At 37.3% G+C, this 20174-nt stretch overlaps 1 protein-coding gene across 3 annotated transcripts in view; it reads right to left on the bottom strand.

Annotated features, from left to right (window-relative positions):
- The window catches only part of elp2 (elongator acetyltransferase complex subunit 2), a 128544-nt gene that overhangs the window by 91679 nt on the left and 16691 nt on the right, over positions 1 to 20174 (bottom strand). For all 3 annotated transcript variants that reach the window (XM_063043841.1, XM_063043842.1, XM_063043843.1), the window contains exons 5-6: positions 8710 to 8787; positions 1080 to 1144 (exon numbers count right to left, since the gene is read on the bottom strand). In XM_063043841.1, the coding sequence (XP_062899911.1) occupies positions 1080 to 1144; positions 8710 to 8787 (143 nt within the window). The remainder of the gene's footprint in view (positions 1 to 1079; positions 1145 to 8709; positions 8788 to 20174) is intronic.

The raw sequence follows: 20174 nt of genomic DNA, 5'->3' as shown, positions 1-20174 counted from the left end.
ATGGCAAAACCGCATATTGTGAGACTACAACCCTTAGTGTTTAACACACATGACAAGAAGAGCATCACTCTACAGCCAACTGGTCAAATCCCATAAGATTATGTAACTTTTAATATCTCATTCTTCTAAAATTAAGAGAGTACAGCGATTTTCATCCACCATTCCGGAACCAAACTAATGTACCTTCACTGCATTCCGCTATCCTAAACAGGAATCCAGTGAAGACAGGAGGGTAGGAAGACCAGTTCTGTCCACAATATCTAGTGTTAGTACGTCATATAATTACAGCAAGACATTTCAACTCGTAACTCAATCTCTCCTTTTATAAAGGCCAATGTACTGTTTGCCTTCCAAACTGATTTTTCGAACTTTTCAGTCTCTCTGAACACCAACACATTTGAGCTCACCATTTAAAAAAAAATCTACTTTCTTTTTTTCCCTAACAAACTGTTTATGCATGTATTTTGGGCGTACTAGCCAAAGTCACAATATGCGAGATTAGATGGAAATTATTTTTAATTTAATTCAATTCAATTGTTAGGAACAACACAGAAATTTAAACGGACTGCAGAGCAGGAACTGGTCACTCCAGAGCTTGTGCTGCTTTCTTGCAATGAAGAACATACTTGGAACTGATCACAACTTGGGGACCAGGGCTTATCACAAGCACGTCAATTAATTGCAAATATCCTGGGTGACAGGAACAAGCATTTCACAAGTGTCAAGCAAGTTCTGTCCAGTTTGAGTAAACCACAGGATCTCTGAAGCTGAAGCAGATTTAAATGACCTCAAAATGACAGAGGGAAAAGATAGAACATCGTTGCACATTCTTCACTTGACACTTTGAAAAATAAATGAATAAAATTCAAATAACAAAGAATGCTTTTTTTTATATTTCAAATATATTTAATTCCAAATAATATGTAACAAAAACGGTTTACCTCTCAAAGGCACTAAAAGGCACAGTTGTTACTAAAAAGTGACAGTGACTTTCAATGTAATTCCTCATTTACAAATTAGAAATTATAACAACAGCTGCAATTCACAATTTGCAATTTTCTTCAGATATGACAACTTACTTGTTCACCTTCCTGTACAAATAAATAAACATTGCTGTCATCGCCACCACAGGCCAGAATCACAGCTATAAATAGATAAAGTAACAGTGAGATATACAATAATATAAACTGAAATTCTTTGGTATCATAAGAAATAAAATTGACCTTGTTACCTGGAATTTCTACTGCTACTTCAGTTACAATCCCATACTAACCAAATGCATAAAAGATGATTTTTCTTTAAGACAGATAATTTACAATTTTTTTTAAAAGAACAATTCTAACATAAAGCATGTCCACTACAATTGACATTGTATTAAATGGCCCATCTTACTTTCAATAAGGAAATGGTATCCTTTCACTCCCAGGCATCAATGTGGCTTCCAGGTCGCAATTAATAACCTGAAATATATTTATGATCATGTCTACCCTTTCTTCTTGACTTTGTTACTGAGATTTCCTGGTGGTGGTTGATGGAGTAACAGCAATCTGCCGTTGCTCCAACTTTAATTATCTTACTATTTCCAACCTGTCTTGAAACCTCTTTTTTAAGTGTGATATTCTTTCATTATGGCTGGGAGGAGTGCCAGAGGTACTAAAAAAGATGATTTTCCTGCCTCTTTATTATGGAATTGCTGCAAAGTCATACACAAGAAGCCTCTGAGAAGTTTCAACAATTCAGCACTGAATTTAAACAAATAGATGGTAAATTGGACTCTATCCAACAAACTCTTAATGAACACGATAAAAGTATTAAAAATAATGAGAAAAATTTGTTAGCTCTGGAAATGGAAGTGGATGAATTGCAGCTTTGTGAAAAACGATCGAAGTCCAATGAAAAGTAAGACAGAAGATTATCAACTTAGAAAATAGAAGTAGAAGGAACAACCTACGGGTTCGGGGTCTCAAAGAATTAATCGAAGGTAACCATCCTACGGAGTTTTTGCAAACTTTTTGCAAGAATTATTTCCGGAGATTTTGACGTCTGTGCCTATGACCGATCAAGTTCACAGATCTCCTGCGCTTAGACCTCAACGCTCAAGAGACCAAGATCAGTAATAATCTGTTTTCAGGAATTTAAAACAAAGGAACTCTGAATTCACGAATCTCGTCGAAGAGGCATGATTGACCATAATGGTCGCAAGATTAGAATTGCTGAAGATTATTTGCCTGAGGTTATGCAGGAATGTGTTAAATTCAAAGAAGTTATGTCCGAGCTTTTTAATATGGGTTTCAATCCTTCCCTTCGCTACCCAGCCCGACTGAGAATCACACTTAAAAATGGTTCTTTCAAATGGTTCCACTCGACTGTTGAAGCACAAAAGTTTTAAAATCCAAAGATTAAATCTGAAGGCTAACTGTTTAGTTTCTCCTTACATGAAGACACAAGATTAAATGAGAAACATTTAATTTGCAAATCCCGTCGAATGGGCATGATTGGTTATAGGGTGGAATACTAAGATTCTCGAAAATTATTCGCTTGAGGTTATGCAGGAATGTGCTAAGTTTAAACAAGCTCTGTTGGAATTTTTTTAACAAGTGTTTTAACCTGTCCCTTGGTTACCCAGTTTGACTGAGAATCTCATTAAAGATGGATCCTTCAAATGGTTTTGTTTGAATGCTGAAGCACAAAGATTTTTATATTTGAAGGCTAATTGCTTAGTCTGTTTTTCCATGAAGATATAAGATTAATGTTCAATGTCTATCTGTATGCATAATTGTATCTTTTACTCTTGGTAAACCTTTGTAAATAATTTTCTTTTGTATTTTTTAATACTGTATTTTTGATATACAAGATTTGAATCTCTTATTTGGGTATTGTTTCGTCTAGGTTGAATATAAATAACCTTGAAACTAATTGGAGCGATCACCAGGCTTTTTGGGGGGCTATCCATAGTTTGTAGATGCCGACTTTCTATTGGTCGGTTTTCTTTCATTAGGAGGTGGGCAGGGTTATGTTTTTTTTTCCCAGAAGCTGTTTTCGAATTTTTAGCCAACTTGTTGCTTGGTTACCATTTCTCAAGGTTTATGGCTTGGTTTTCAACTTACATTTTAACCCTTCCTTTAAATAATACTAAAAATGGACCAAACTATTAATTTACTCAGTTTTAACGTGAAAGGGTTAAATCACCGTTAAACATAATAAGATTTTTGCTTATATTAAGAAATATAAGGTCCCTATTACATTTTTTTTTAGCCGTTGGAATGGACTTTGTTTTCACTCTTCTTTTCAGGCCAAGTCCAGAGGTCTGATTAGTGTCTGATACTAATGGACGTTTTGTTATAATTTCAGGAAAACTAGATAATAAATTAATAGTATTTGCAAATGTGTATGCCCCAAATGTAGATGACCCAGGATTCTTTGAACGCTTTTTTTTTCATTTTTACCAGATCTGAATCTTTATTCATTGGTGATGGGAGGAGATTTTAACTGTTGGCTGGACCCAATCTTAGACCAATCATCTTCTAAACCAGTCGCTTAATAAATCAGCTTTGTTTATTCAATCCTTTTTATTGAAGTGTGGTATAGTTGATGTTTGGCATTTTTTACATTCTTTAGATAGGGAGTATTCATTTTTTTCCCCATGTTCATCACACATATTCTAGGATTGATTTTTTTTTTAAATCGATAGTCAAATAATTTCATCAGTTCATTCCTGTGAATATAAAGAGATTGCTGTTTCAGATCATGCTCCTATATTTTTATCTTTAAAACTCCCTGGTCTTCTTCAAACCAACAGATTCTGGTGTTTTAATACAACTTTGTTATCTGATAAGGAATTTTTAAAAATTCTAGAGAGGCATATTATTTTGTTTTTTGAAGAGAATAAAAAGGAAGAGACTTCTAATCTTATTGTATGAGATACTTTCAAGGCCTATATCAGAGGACAAATTATTTGTTATACTGTGAGTGTTAAGAATAAAGCTAATAAAGAATTGAATTAGCCAACCAATTAAAACAATTAGATCAAAAATATGCTAAAGCTCCAGATCCTGTTTTATTTAAAAGACTTGTTGAAGTTAAAACTAAATATGATCTTCTGTTAACATATCCAATTGAAACTCAACTTCTTAAAGATAAAACTCAATTTTACATTCACAGAGATAAATCAGGCAAAGTATTGGCCAACCAATTAAAAACTTCTGTAGTTAAACGACAAATTAAAGAAATTTGCAAAACTAATGGTGATAGGACAATCAATTAGTCTGAAATAAATGATACCTTTAGAGAATTCTATTCTAAACATTATAGTTCTGATTCCCCTAAAGATAATACTGTAATGAATTTTTTTTTAGATCAATTGAATATCCCTGCACTTTTTGCAGATAATTGCAAACAGATGGATCAACCCATTTCTTATGAGGAAATCGCCGAGGCTATACGTTCATTACACTCGGGGAGGGCTCTGGGTCCAGATGGATTTTCTGGAGAATTTTATAAGGCTTTTTCTTCATTAATTATGCCGCAGTTACACTTAGTCTTTTTGGATTCTTTCAAATTGGGTAGTTTGCCTCAATCTTTTTATGAAGCTTCTATTTCACTTATCCTAAGACAGAACAAGGATCCAACTGAATGCTCTTCATATAGGCCAATTTCATTACTTAATGTAGATACTAAAATTCTTTCTGAAGTTCTGGCTCGTAGGATTGAAAATATTTTACCTTCTATTATTTCTGATGATCAGACTGAATTTATTAAAAACCAACATTCCCATTTTAGTATACGCTGTGTATTAAATGTTACTTACTCTCCTTCTCAGGAGATATCGGAATGTGTGATATCCTTAGATGCTGAGGCCTTTGATCGGGTTGAATGGAATTATTTATTTAAAACCTTAGAAAAATTTAGTTTAGGACCAGATTTTATTCAATGGATTAAATTACTATATTTATCTCCTTCTGCTCAGGTTCTTACTAATTTTCAAAATTCCAAACCATTTAAACTTCACCGTGGAACTAGTCAAGGCTGTCCGTTGAGTCCCTTACTTTTTGATTTAGCTTTAGAACCCCTTGCCATTGCTTTTCAAGAATCTAATGATATCTGTGGTATTTTAAGGAGAGGTATCACCCACAAAATCTCGCTTTACGCTGATGATATATTGCTTTTTATCTCTAATGTTCAGACCTCGTTACCTTGCGTACTTTCTTTAATCTCCCATTTCAGCCAGTTTTCAGGATATAAATTGAACCTACATAAGAGTGAATTATTTCCTCTATCAATTAATACTAATCTCTCTTTTAAAATTGTTAAGGAATCAATTTACTTATTTGGGTGTAACAATCACTAAGAATTACAAACACCTGTTTAAAGAAAACTTTCTTACTTTATCGAACCATGTAAAAAAGATATTATTAAATTGGTGTCAGCTCTTTCAATATCGTTGATTGGACGAATTCATTCTATTAAAATGAATATTCTACCTAAATTTATATATCTTTTTCAGGCTTTACCCACTTTTAATCCCTAAATCCTTTTTTGACTCTCTTGAATCTATTTTATCCTCCTATATATGCAAAAATAAATGTCCTCGTTTAAATAAAGTTCATCTTCAAAAACCTAAAAAGACTGTGGGCTTAACCTTACCTAATTTTAGGTTTTATTACTGGGCAGTTAATATACGATACCCTACTTTTTGGCTATATTATATTAATCGTGTAGACCATCCGGTATGGGTTTCTTTAGAAGCTAATTCCATTAATAAATTTCCTATTATTTCTCTTCTTGGACCCTCACTTCCTTTATTTGTAAGTAAACTAACTGATAATTTAATAGTTAAACATACTCTGAGGATCTGGATACAATTTAGAAAAAATTTTGGTTTATTGAGGCTTTCCCTTTCTAGTCCCATTTATTCTATTTTTTTTAAACCCTCCATGACTGATATAGTTTTTAAAGAATGGGACAGGTTTTGTATTAAATATTTTTGGGATCTGTTTGTTGGAGGAAATCTTTTTCCATTTGAACATTTGTCAGCTAAAGATAGCCCACCCAAAACTCACTTCTTTAGATATCTACAAATTAGACTTTCTAAGATCTCAATTATGCACATTTCCTATAAACTCAGACAAGAATTTACTAGATGTAATTTTTAATTTGACATCTTTTTATAATGGTTCAATATCTAATATTTATGGTTTGTTACTGGAGACGAGGAATGTTCCTTTAGACAAAATTAAGCATCTCTGGGAACAAGATTTACAGACATCAATATCTGAGGTAACCTGGAATGAAATTTTTAAACTGGTTAATACTTCACTGGTTAATACTCCATCGCTATGTGCTCGCCATTCTTTCATACAATTTAAGGTGGTACATAGAGTTCATATGACTAAAGATAAGCTAGCTCGTGTTTATTCCGATATATCTCCCTACTGTGATAGATGCATTATTGGAGAAGATTCATTAGTTCATATGCTTTGGACTTGTCCATGTCTTGAAAAATATTGGCATGAAGTTTTTCTAACTTTTTTTTACTTTTCAAAGTCAATTTTAAGCCTAATCCTCTGACGGCCCTATTCGATATTGTTGCAGGACAAGATATCAAGTTGAAGACATCTGATTTACATATTTTGGCCTTTAGCTCTCTTATAGCTAGGAGGGTGCTTTTGATTAAATGGAAAGAGGTTTCTCCTCCTACTCATGCTCAATGGTTATGCGACGTTATGTCATGCTTAGATTTAGAGAAGATTCGTTGTTCAATTTCTGAATCTCATCAAGACTTTCAAACATTGTGGGGACCCTTTCAGAATTATTTTCAAAACTTTCAAAACCCTCAATTCGTTGTTTAAATTAGATGTTGGCTATTATTAATTTTTTATTATACGAGAAGGTATTTTACTTTTTTTTCTCCTTAATAAACAGCTTTGGCCTTGGTAGGGGTTAGACTCTTTTTTTGTAATAAATTAGTATATTTCAATATAACTTTGACTAACCTACATGAATACAGGGTAATAAGATTGTTATTATGAATTGACATAATGTAATTGGTGTTTGTTTTTTTTTCGACCTTTATATATACTTTCTTTAAGGACTTAGCCGTGACTCATGTGGTTCTCCCATGATACAGCATCAGAAAAAAATGCCTCACAGATGCAGAGCACATCAGTGATGCACTCTGAAACATCTGCTCACATCCTCATACTGGAAAGGATGTGGCAAAGGAGAGACTCAACAGTGACTGCCAACCCAATCAATGTAGTGTGGTCATATCCAGCTCTTATAGCCCCGTAGAATTCAGTGACTAAAAATAAAATTGGAAAAATATTAATACAAATTATCAATAAATTAAAAATTGTCACTTTCATTTTCTGGGTTTAGATTTTTCCCACTTAAGTTCTGCAACAGCTCATTTTAATTCACATCTCAAATTTTTGCCAGGTCATTTCTAAACTCCCTAAGTTAAAATTTACGTAACATTAATGGCCATAATGCAGGAGTAGCTTGTATTCCTTTTTAGCAAAAATTAGTTCATTTACTTGATCTGAATTGCTACATCCTCCACCTTGTCCACTGCTACAGGAGCCAAATGTACATTTGAGGAAAAACATCTCAAGTTCTACTTGGGTAGCTTACAACCCAATGACATGAATATCGAATTTTCCAATTTCAGGTAACCCACAATCCCAGTTTTATCTCCCACATCCACTACCCATTTACCTAGTTTGCTTCTCCCAATGTTCACCTTTCCCTCCACCACAAACCTGGCTCCACGTATCACCTACCAGCCTCTGCATCACATCTCCTTCATAGTGGTGATCTTTTCTTGTTCCTCACAGTTCTAATGCAGGGTCTCAACCCAAAATGTTGATTTAAACCTTTTGCCACAGCAGATGTCTGATTCACTGAATTCTTCCAGCGCAATGTTTCTTGCTGGAGCTGAAAATTGTTTACAATTTTTGTAGCACCCGTTATTTTTCTTTCTCTTCTTTGCTTAGTTGTAAATTACCTCCTACTGTATAACAAGGTTGTCTCATCTCTAAGTAAGAATTGCTCTCTCATGTGAGCCTCATTCCTATTCATTTTCTGCCCCAAATCCATCTCAATATTTTCCGACTCGGATTTGCTTGCATCCTTGTATCTCATATTCAGAATATCTTGCCAACTTCACAGTTGAACCATTACTTAATTTGTCAAGCTACAAAGATGCTTATGCAGCATTACCTGTATTCACATAACTTTGGAATGTAAGTGCCACAGTAACTGTGAAAATGCAGAATCAGGAGAGGAGACAGGAAGATGACAGGCAGCACCCATCAACATAATCTCTCCTACTGTTCAGATGAACAGGTAACTAGCCAAAATAATATTTTATTAACAACAGTATAAAGGCAGTAACATTATCCTTTAAATTTTTAAAACTGCATTGCATTTATTCTCTTGATCCAAAATAATGCCTTTTTTTCCTTTAGTGTTAAAATAATGAAATCAAAAATATTGAAGTGGACCAGGGCAGTCTGAGTGGAACTGAGGCTCAAAGGAGAGAACAATTTTTATTTTGAGATGAGAAGTCTATTATATAAGAGGAGATGGTTTACAACTAACAAAGGCAGCCAAGAGAAAATAAGAGGAACAAACCAAAATAGTAAACAATTTTTAGCTTGAGCAAAAAAAAACAGATCACTAGAAAATTTTCAATTTGTCACCACTTACCATCGCTGCCTGGCAATCGTGCTAGTGCAACAGCCATCATGAAACCACTTCCAAAGGAGAGGGTCTGTAAGCATTCACCTAGACAGAAACAATTTATGTAATTTAGTTTTGTAAGCGAAAAATATAATACTTTATTAAAAAATGAAACGAAAGACACTTAACTGAATAATTAATCTTCGTCCAACATTTATAAATATCCATACTAAAATAATCACCTTAATATTGTCCCAGCTCTGTATGAACTGGCTGCCATGATTTCTACATCAGAGCAGTAAAATTTTAGAAGTATCTTTTTGGATATATGAAAAATGAGGCTTTAGAAGGCATTGATCAGACCACACTTGGAATATAGTGAGCCGTTTTGGGCTCCTTATCCAATGAAGGATGTGCTGGCATTGGAGAGGGTCCAGAGAAGGCTCACAGAATGATCCTGGGAATGAATGCGTTTATGTATGAGGAGCATTTAATGGCTCTGGGCCTGTACACACTGAAAGTTAGAAGAACAAGGGAGGATGTCATTGAAGGTTATTGATTTTTGAAAGTCCTAAATAGAGTAGACATGGAGAGGATGTTTCCAATAGTGGGGGAGTCTAGAACCAGATGGCGCAGCTCAGAATACAAGGACGTCTCTTCAGAACAGGGATGAGGAGGAATTTTATCAGCCATGGTGGAAATTTGAAGCAGACTCGATGGGCCAAATGGTGTAATTCCACTTCTATGTCTTACGGTGTTAAATGTAAAAATTCAAGTCTTTCCAAAGATTACATCATATAATCGGAAACGCTCATTCAACTTTATTCTTCCAAAATCACTAAACTTATTTTCAAAAGCACACTCAAAAACATCACAACTTATTCAGTGCAGCAACAATCAATTGCCAACTCCGTGACAGTCAACAAGAATACATATACCTTCTATGAACTCCGTAGAAATTAAGTAAAATGGACATAACAACGCTTAGCTTCTGTAATCATAGTTTTAAAAAAGCATCTTATTATCATATCTCAAGAAATATTTGTATTTTTCACCTTATAAAAACGAAATTGCTGCAGAAAATTTAGAAGTTGGTTGGAACCTGAACTAAATTCATTTATTTAAAAAATGATCTTATTAGTATTGGGATTGAAAGCTTTTTATATAAATATTCTTGAATGGATATTTATTTCATTTTCATTTCATTTTAAAAATCTTTTTATTGATATATAATCTTCTACAGCTATAAATACAGAAGTTCAACAAATTAGTATATATATATAATCAATAAAGCTGAAGAAAAAAACTTAGCATTGTAGAAAGAAAGGAAAGGAATTTTTTTTAACATAAAACAAATTTAACCCAAATTACTGAAATAAACAACTTCATTGGACACTAGAAAACCAACAGCTTGAAGATGCAGCTGGTAAAGAAGTGAGGGTCAACATGCTCCCTTGACTGAAAACCGCATTGAAATTTAATGGATTAGGACCTGTTTTAAAAATCTCAGCTGCATACATTTAACCAGTTGGAAATCAACTGAGATGTTTTTTAAAAGCAGTTGTAAGTAAGGCCTACCGTTCACTAAGTCCACGCTGACCATCAACAGCCAGTTACACTAATCATATACTATAATCCCACTTGATCTCAGGATTACTGCCTTTGCCACGCGACAGTGAGAATAGGAAAATGAGGTGGAGGATAAATGCATGGCTCAGGGATTGGAGCGGGGGCAGGAAATCAGATTTCTGGATCATTGGGACCTCTATTGGGGCAGGTGTGACCTGTACAAAAAGGACGGGTTACACTTGAATCCCAGAGGGACCAATATCCTGGCGGGGAGGTTTGCTAAGGCTACTGGGGAGAGCTTAATAGTCATAGTCATACTTTATTGATCCCAGGGGAAATTGATTTTCGTTACAGTTGCACCATAAATAATTAAATAGTAATACGTAAATTATGCCAGGAAATAAGTCCAGGACCAGCCTATTGGCTCAGGGTGTCTGACCCTCCAAGGGAGGAGTTGTAAAGTTTGATGGCCACGGGCAGGAATGGCTTCCTATGACGCTCAGTGTTGCATCTCGGTGGAATGAGTCTCTGGCTGAATGTACTCCTGTGCCCAACCAGTACATTATGTAGTGGATGGGAGACATAGTGGAGGTGGCATAATGCTATGGGGATGCTTTTTAACAGCAGGAACTGGAAATCTGGTCAGGATTGATGGGAAGATAAATGCTGCTAAATACAGAGAGACCTGGATAAAAAGCTGCTAGCCTCTACCAGAAAGTTTAAACCGACGAGAAGTTCATCTTTCAACAGGACAACAACCTAAAACAGTGCCAGAGCAACCATGGAGTGTCTTTAATTGAAGAAAATTGATGTCCTTGAGTAGCCTAGTCAGAGTCCAGATCTTAACCCGATCAAGCATCTCTGGCAAGACGTCAAGGTTGCTGTTCACTGTCACTCCCCAGCTAAACTGAGCAATTTGCAAGGAAGAATGGGCAAATCTTGCTCCATTATGTTGTGCAAAGCTAACAGAGACTTATCCAAAAAGTCTACTGGCTTAAAAGCTGTGAGAGGTAGTTCAACTAAGTACTGAGCAAAGGGGAATGAATACAGTCAGCCCTCCTTATCCACGAAGGATTGGTTCTGGGACCCCTTGCGGATACCAAAAATCGCGGATGCTCAAGTCCCTTATTCAACCTGTCTAAATGCGTTGGACCTTAGGACCCAGCGGAACCCTGGACCTTATTTAACCTGTCTCAGTGCGGTGGACATCAGGCAGTGGAGCTCTGAATCCGCAGCGTTTCTGTTCACGAAAATAATCACAATCGCAATTTAAAATAAGTAGAAATAATAAAGCAATCGGAAAGAGGTGAAACGCCATCGGTCATTGGAAAAGTGTTAGGCTACAGTTGGTCAACGATCGGAACAATTTTAAAAGATAAAGTCAGAAAAGCCCTGCCCCACTTAAAGCTACAATTATTTTTTAAGCAACACAGTGGTTTAATTATTGGTTTTTTGGGGTTTTTGATTCTTCACATCAACCCGGCTGGGATGGAGAGCGCTGGGGAGCGGTCTGTCACCAGATCAAACTCGGGAATTTCCGTTCCCGAGCCCGGTGCTGAAGCATACGTTTCTTAAGTGTTTTATATGCATAGAAAGGTAATATACATACTATATACTAAGACAAACGTTTGACTAACTGACACTAAATGATACCAGATGTACCTGTTCCGACTTACTTAGTAAGATAACTTCCATTTTTTCGATCCGGATCCATGATAACCTACACACATCCTCCCATTTACTTTAAATCACCTCTAGATTACTTACAATACCTAATACAATGTAAATGCTATGTAAAATAGTTGTTATACTGCATTGTTTAGGGAATAATGACAAGAAAAAAAAGTCTGTACATGTTCGAACAACAAGTGCTAGAAGAGCACTTCCGAGTTTTCTCGACTCGCTGTTGGTTGAATTCGTGCATGCGGAACTCGCGGATAAGGAGGGCCGACTGTACATGTTCGAACAACAAGTGCTAGAAGAGCACTTCCGGGTTTTCTCGACTTGCTGTTGCTTGAATTCGTGCAAGCGGAACTCGCGGATAAGGAGGGCCGACTGTACTTTTGAACTGTTGACATTTCAGTTTTTGAATTTTTAGTTTTTCATGCTTTACAATTTTCCCTGTTTTTTTGGCCTCTACTGCGAAAAGGAGCATGTGATTCACAAATAAAAATCTCAGTTAAATTGATCAAAATCCTTGGTTGGAGGCTGAATACTTTTTCAAGCCACTGTAGTTACGGGTGATGTCAACTAATCTACAACCACATCACTTACCCATCGAGATTCTACTACTGATAATGCAGGATATGAATGTAGAGTTCTAGTGTGCAAAAGCTAGCATGTTGGGCTTATATTCCATTTGTTTCACATTCAATGCAGTGCGTGACATGAATAACCTCAAACTCACTCTGCAACAATACTAACTCAAAGCTGTTGGGGTCAAAAATGCACCATTAACTACCTTGATTTTTCCATTCCTTCTTGTGCTCTAACCCATGCACATATGAACTCGCAGTACTTCATTCGTTAGCAGCCAATCCGACACTGTCATCAAAATTGCTGGCAAAGGTGATGATTTTATGGTCTGGCGAACTGACCTCAATCTCACAAAGGCCAGCACTTGGAGACCTTCTATCTCCCTGTGGATTATGACCCCAACACCCAACATCAAGATAATGAAAGGCATTGATTGTGTGGATAGTCAGAAGCTTTTCCCCAGGGCTGAAATGGCTAGCACGAGAGGGCATAGTTTTAAGGTGCTTGGAAGTAGGTACAGTGGAGATGTCAGGTGTAAGTTTTTTTTACGCAAAGAGTAGTGAGTGCGTGGAATGGGCTGCGGCGGCAATGGTGGGAGGCAGAAACAATAGGGTCTTTTAAGAGACTCCTGGATGGCTACATGGAGCTTAGAAAAATAGAGGGCTATGGGTAAAGCCTAAATAGTTCTAAGGTAGAGATATGTCCAGCACAGATTTGTGGGCCAAAGGGCCCGTATTGTGCTGTATGTTTCTATGTTTCTATTAGTTCTTCCTGCCAGTTTCTAGTCTTACGGTGTTCCAAACCCACACAGCCTCCATCTCCTGCTAAAATTCAGAAGCATGACTGCGCTGACAGAATCATTGTTGCAGCCTGTTCTTGGCCCACCAAACCTAATTGTTCCTACATTGACTCTATCCTTTCTTCACTGGTCCAGTGCCTTCCTATTCACTGTATATTGCTCATACCTCTGGTGCCCTCTGTCATTTTGACCATTTCCAATTACCTGGTCCCAACAGGTTCATCTTCAATCCCTTTGCACATCCATCCTACATCAGGATGGATGGCCTGAGGACCCTCTATTTCTTCCTGGAGCAGTGCCTTAAAAACAGTTTCATACCAAACATACTCATTCACTGGCAGCTTTGGAATATAGTCTTATTAATACTACTATAATAAGTGTCCTACAAGACAAATGACTCAAAATCAAGAAACAAACATCATAATGTGACAAACTGGAGAAATAACAGATAAATTATCACATTGGACAATTCCTGCTTCAACTCCTCTCACTTTCTCCAGATCAAAGATATAGCTGTGGGTACCTACAAGGGGGCCAACATATATCTATCTTTGTGAGGGGTATGTGGAACAGTCTTCAGTTCTATCTAACTCTTTGTTGGGTATGTTAATGATTGCTTCCATCCTGCTTCCTATATTCATGAAGAACTTACCAATTTTCATTACTTTTGCTACCAATTTCTACCCTGCCTCATCTTCACACGGATAGACTCCAATTCTTCCCTTCTTTCTCTGAGGCTCAATGAATTTCACTTTTTGATTAAGCAGCTTGCAATCTTAAGGTCAAGAATTACAAAACATAACCGCTGTTCCCTATTTACAAAGTGCTGGGTTACTGATTTGCTGTTGCAACATTTGGATAACTGGGTGACCACCTTTTGGCATCAATGTGGCATTTAAAAGTAAAAATATTTCTAATTCTAATTCCACCACATCATATCTCTGTATATACTTGTTACAACATAACCCTTTTGTAAACCTGGTGACAGCACTTACCTGAAAGGTAAACCCTTGTTTCACACTGTCTACATGGTGGCTGAGGAGTTAGGTGTATCAAGCATTTTCTGTTATTGGCAGTGGACAGCAATCAAGTCTTTCCAGTAACAAGAAATTGAAAACTTTGAACTGTAGTGTTATTAGTATGTTTATAACAAATGCCCACAAGACAAATAACTCTAAATTAAGAAACAAATAACAGATAAGGTAGCATCGCGACAAACTGGAGAAATGACAGATAAATGGCTCAGGGTGACAAACCAGAGATGAAAGAAATGTAAAGTCTGATCCACTATTTAATAAACCAGCCTACAGAGATTCAACAAGTGTAAAAATGGAAAACACCATCAATGATATTTATGTAAAATATCAAGACATCTTCACAATTATACAACATTGTCAATACTTCCCTTACCTAACTGTATTTACTCCCAACAGCTGTCTTCCTCTGTTAATACTCTCTTCTGATATTTCACTGATTTGTCCCTCATGCCTTTTCAAGATCGACACAAATAATGCTCATTTCATACCCACCACTGGCTATATACTGATTCATATCGTTTTCAAGCCAATTGTTGCAATTCCACTTTTGTACCTACTCAAAGAAAGTTTTAAGGGAAATAAATATGAAACAATGTGGCACAGTAGCAAGAATTCTAAAGTCCACCATCTTGATATATTTTGAAAAGGAAACCTCGTAAATCCTTGGAGGATATAACAATGAGAGAATCAAAGTGGCAGAAAATATCATATCTCGTTCATCCTCCTCAAACCTTGGCAAGTAGTAGTTGGCAGGACATGATGATACTGTTGCTTCTTTCCACAGATGACTGAAAAAGTGAGCAAGCAAAGAATTCTACGAATGATACATCTGACACTCAGCTAAGTTAGAGGGATGGGTGCCGACAAATGACAGTGAGTAGAGACAGCTGCTGAGCCAGGTAAGAATCAAGAACTTGTATATCCAATTGGTGAGGCGAAAGACTTAACCAACTTCACAAAAAGATGAATAGTGTTTGCTAACGTTTAGAGCAATATTAAAGTATGCAACATACAATGTTCAAAAGGTTAGTGAGGAAGAGATATCATTAGTGTCTGCATCACATTTCTGCTAATCAAACCAATATAACCTTCAATCCCAGTTACAGAGACTCCCAAAATACTAGCAACATCGCTTATGGAAAACTGATCTGCCAAATCACTGGTTTCCTCAGAAACAATCATACGAACATAGGATGTCATTCAGACATCCAGTCAATTTCAGCATACAACAGATTCCAGTCCACACTGGACACCAGTGGATATCATACAAGGAGATCCAAACGCTGGAACCTCTGCAAACTATTCCAGTAATAGATTGCTGCTCTAAAATCAATGCCTATAGTTCAACAGTAGCCTGATGCAAGAACAGAAAAAAACATGAGTAATGGTCCTGCTTCTAATTGTGACATTGGCTATGGAATAACCAGTCACTCTTCCTCCATGACAGCATATCGATGAGATAGCTAGCAGAGCCAGAATGAGGATGAAAGCCTCTTCAATCGTAAATGCATCATTCCAACAGAAATCCATAAAATATCCCTGTCACTGAACCAAAGCATGAAAACAGCATAAAGTCAAACAGTAAGAGTCAAACAGCACAGAAACAGACTCTTGGGTCCAGTACGTACACACCATCTATTAGTATATAACTATACTAATCCCCCTCTCTACATTACCTCTATGTCCTCTTATGCTTTGGCTACTTCAATGCCTATTAAGGTGCCTCTTCAATGTTATTATTGTATCTGACTCCATACCTCCACTGGAATTATGTGCAATATCAACCATTCTCCAGGAGAAAAAATTTACCTCTGAACTCCTGTCCTTTCACATTTAACCTAAGCTCTCTTGTTTTGGACAACTGTGAGAAGGCAGTTCTTAATATTTCCCCTATCCATGTCTCTTATAATTTTAAGTGCCTCTATCAGATCACACCTCAGCTTCCTTGATCCAGGGAAAACAAATCCAGCCTATCCATCCTCTCTTGAATTTGAGCAACATCCTGATGAATCTTCTCTGCACCCTCTCCAGCACACTAGATTCAATCAAAGGGCACATCAGAGATATTATCTGACAAAAAACTATGCACAAAAATCATATCCGGGGAAACAAAAGTTGGCTATATTCAGAAGCACACCTGTTTTATTACTGAATAATCCATCATCTGACACTAAGTAACAAATTTCTAACAACTTATTAGAAGGGAAAGGTGAAACGGTATTTTCATGAAAACATTGGGAAGTATCAAAGAATATTGTCTGTACAGCAAGTATCATATCAACTTAAAAATGGAGCTATTTGTCAAACCATCAGTTACCCATCAGACTCTCCCAGCTTCTTCGATCATTTTTTTTCTATTCTAATGCTCTGTTTTTTTTTTGGTGTATCAAAGAAAGGCAAAATGAGTTAAATGCAGCAATTTTTTTTTACACAAGAAGTTTTGACAGTTTTGCCAATTCTCTGACTAGATATTGACTCCTGGTTTAGCATGCCAAGGCTGATTTGATGATGAACCTGAAAGACATACATGTATTATTCAAGTACCCTGAGCAAAATGTTTTGAACAGTGGAGTACTGCATTGGTTTCCAAGGAGTAAATGTTGCATTAAATAACTTTTTAAAATAAAATAATATTCATTTGGGTTGTTTTAAGCTAAAGTATAACACAGGTGAAGCTTTAAGCATTTACCCCTACATAAGATCATAAATCAACTACAGATGAATGAATAGAAGGCCAAGCATTTTGTGAAGGAACAGATACAGGATTTTTAAAGACATAATTTCATTCCGTATCACTCGTGGGGTTTTACGAATCCTGTGATTTATGGAACGGGGTTACCTGAATGCTGTCACTGCACTTCAATGAACAAACTAACAAAGGTACCTGCTATGACGGCAATCATTTAATTGAAACATCTGTGCACAGCAGAAGGACTGAGTGCCCTGCAGCACTACAGCATGAACCCAAGACATACAAGTGGAGAAAAGGAGTGACCCTTTTGGTTCCAGGGACCAAGATACTGTATAACTGTCCTAAAAAAAAACCTGAGCCCAGAAAGCTCCCTGCAGTTGAGTGGTTGCTCAGAAGTCCTTTTACAGTTCTTGCTCGTACAGATTCATTGGAAGTATATCTAGTCTATGCAGTTATTTGACAGAACAATACAATAAATCCTGTTTTTCCAACCACTGCCTGAAACCTTTCTCACTTTGCACATTTATCCAGTTCTCTTTTGAATATGTTTCCACAACTTTTTACAGATTGTCCATTCCAGAACATAGCAACTCACACTTAACATTTAACACTTCCTGCAGCAGCAGACTTTGAAACTGTGTCCTGCTTCTTAAATCCAATGTATTTACTCCATTACAGCGGAGTAAAGGGAATTACAGAGACATGAGAGAGGAGCTGGCCAAAATTGATTGGAAGGGGACGCGAGCAGAGATGATGGCATTTCCAGCGGATATTCAAAAGATGCAGGACGGATACATCCCAAAGGTGAACAAGTATTCTAAAGGGAGGATGAGGCAATGGTGGGTAACAAGGGAACTCAAAGACAGCATCAAGACAAAAGATAACATAGTAAAAATAGGTCAAAGGTTAGAGGATGAGGAAGATTAAAAAATCAACAAAAGGCAACTAAAGGAAACATACAGAGAGAAAAGGTGAAATATGAAGGTAAGTTTGGCAAAAATATCAGAAAGGATACCATAAGTTTTTCCAGTTATATAAAGAGTAAAAGATTGGTTATTGGAAATGACACTGGAAGGGCAATAATGGGGGACAAAGGAATTTCTGGCCACCAGCAGTTTGCCTGAAATTTGAGAGTGTTGGGGGCAGAAGTGAGTGCAGTTGCTATTACTAAGGAGAAGGTGCTTAGGAAGCTGAAAGGTCTGAAGATAGATCAGTCACCTGGACCAGATGGATTACATGCCAATGTTCTAAAAGAGGTGGCTGAGGAGATTGTGGAGGCTTTGGTGATCTTTCAAAAATCCCTAGATTCTGGAATGGTTCTAGAGGACTGGATAATTGCAAATGTCACTCCACTCTTTAAGGTAGTAGGGAGCAGAAGAAAGGAAATTATCGGCCAGTCAGCCTGATTTCAGTGGTTGGGAAGATGTCGGGAGTGTTTCCGGGCACTTGGAAGAGCATAATAAAGTAGGCTGAAGTCAGCATAGTCTCCTTGAGAGGAAATCTTGCCTGACAAATCTGTTGGAATTCTTTGAGGAAATAACAGACAGTATAGACAAATGAGAGTGAGTGGATGTTGTTTATTTGGACTTACAGGATATTGACAAGATGCCGCACATGAAGCTGTTTAACAAGAGCCCACGGGATTACTGGAAAGATATCAGCATGGATAGAAGACTGTTGATTGGCAAAAGGCAAAGAGTCGGAATAAAGAGGACTTATTCTGGTCGGCTGCCAGTGACAAGTGGTGTTCCACAGGGGTCAGTATTGGGACTGCACCTTTTCATGTTACACATCAATAATTTGAATGACAGAATTTATAGCTTTGTGGCCAAGTTTGCAGGCAATACAAAGATAGGTAGAGGGGCAGGTAGTGTTGAGGAAGCAGGGAGTCTGCAGAGGGAGTTGGACAGATTGGAAGAACGGGAAAAGCAGTACAGATAGAAGTAGATAGTCATGTACTTTGGTAGAAGGAATAAAGGCAAAGACTATTTCCAAACCAGAGAGAACATTCAAAAATCAGAGGTGCAAGGGAACTTGGGAGACCTTGTACAGTATTTCCTAAAGGTTAAGTTGCAGGTTGAGTTCAAGAGGGCTATATTACAAGAGCAAAAATATGATGCTGAGGATTTATAAGGCATTAGTCAGGAGTATTGTGAGCAGGTTTGGACCCCTTATCTAAGAAAGGATGTGCTGGCATTGTGGAAGGTCCAGAGGAAGTTCACGAGAATAATTCCAGGAATGAAAGGGTTAACGTATGAGGAGCATTTCATGGCTCTGAGCCTATATTCGCTGGAGTTTAGAAGAATGGGTGGGGGGGGGATGTCATTGAAACCTATCGAGTATTGAAAGGGCTAGACAGAGTAGATGTGGAGAGGATGCTTCCTATAGTGGGTGAGTCTTGGACAAGAGGGCACAGCCTCCTAATAAAAGAACACCTCTTTACGTAAGAGATAAGAAGGAACTTCTTTAGTCAGATGGGTGATGATTCTGTGGAATTCATTGCCAACGACAGCTGTGGAGGCCAAGTCATTGAGTATATTTGAAGCAGAGATTGATGGGTTCTTGGTTAGTCAGGGCGTCAGAGGTTACAGGGAGAAGGCAGGAGAATAAGGTTGAGAAGGATAGTATATCAGCCATGATGGAATGGTAGAGCAGACCCAATAGGTTGAGTGGCCTAGGTCTGCTCCTCTGTCTTAAGGTCTTATAATTTAATATACACTCAGTGGCCACTTTATTGGTACACTTTTCTGGTACTGGCACATTATTAGGTACACCTTTCTCGTACTGGGTAGGACTTTGCACCCAGAACAGTCTGAATACTTCATGGCATGGATTCAACAAGGAGCTGGGGACATTCCTTAGAAATTCCAGTACCTGTTGACAGGATGGCATCAGGCAGCTGCTGCAGATTCATACTACAAATCTTCTGTTCCACCACATACCAAAGGTGTTCTACTGGACTGAGATTAGGTTACTCTGAAAGCTGTTAGAGTACACCAAACGCAATGTCATGTTCATGGAACCAGCTTGAGGTGACGTGTGCTTTATGACATGACATGCCACCCTGCTGGAAGTATTCATTAGAAGGTGGATAGACTGTGACCGTAAGAGATACACAAGGTCAGCAACGACATTCAGG

The sequence above is a fragment of the Mobula hypostoma genome, chromosome 3 (genome assembly GCF_963921235.1).
Source record: "Mobula hypostoma chromosome 3, sMobHyp1.1, whole genome shotgun sequence".
Lineage (NCBI taxonomy): Eukaryota > Metazoa > Chordata > Chondrichthyes > Myliobatiformes > Myliobatidae > Mobula > Mobula hypostoma.
Note: the sequence above shows the minus strand (reverse complement) of the source record. Positions and strands in the feature narration are given on the sequence as shown.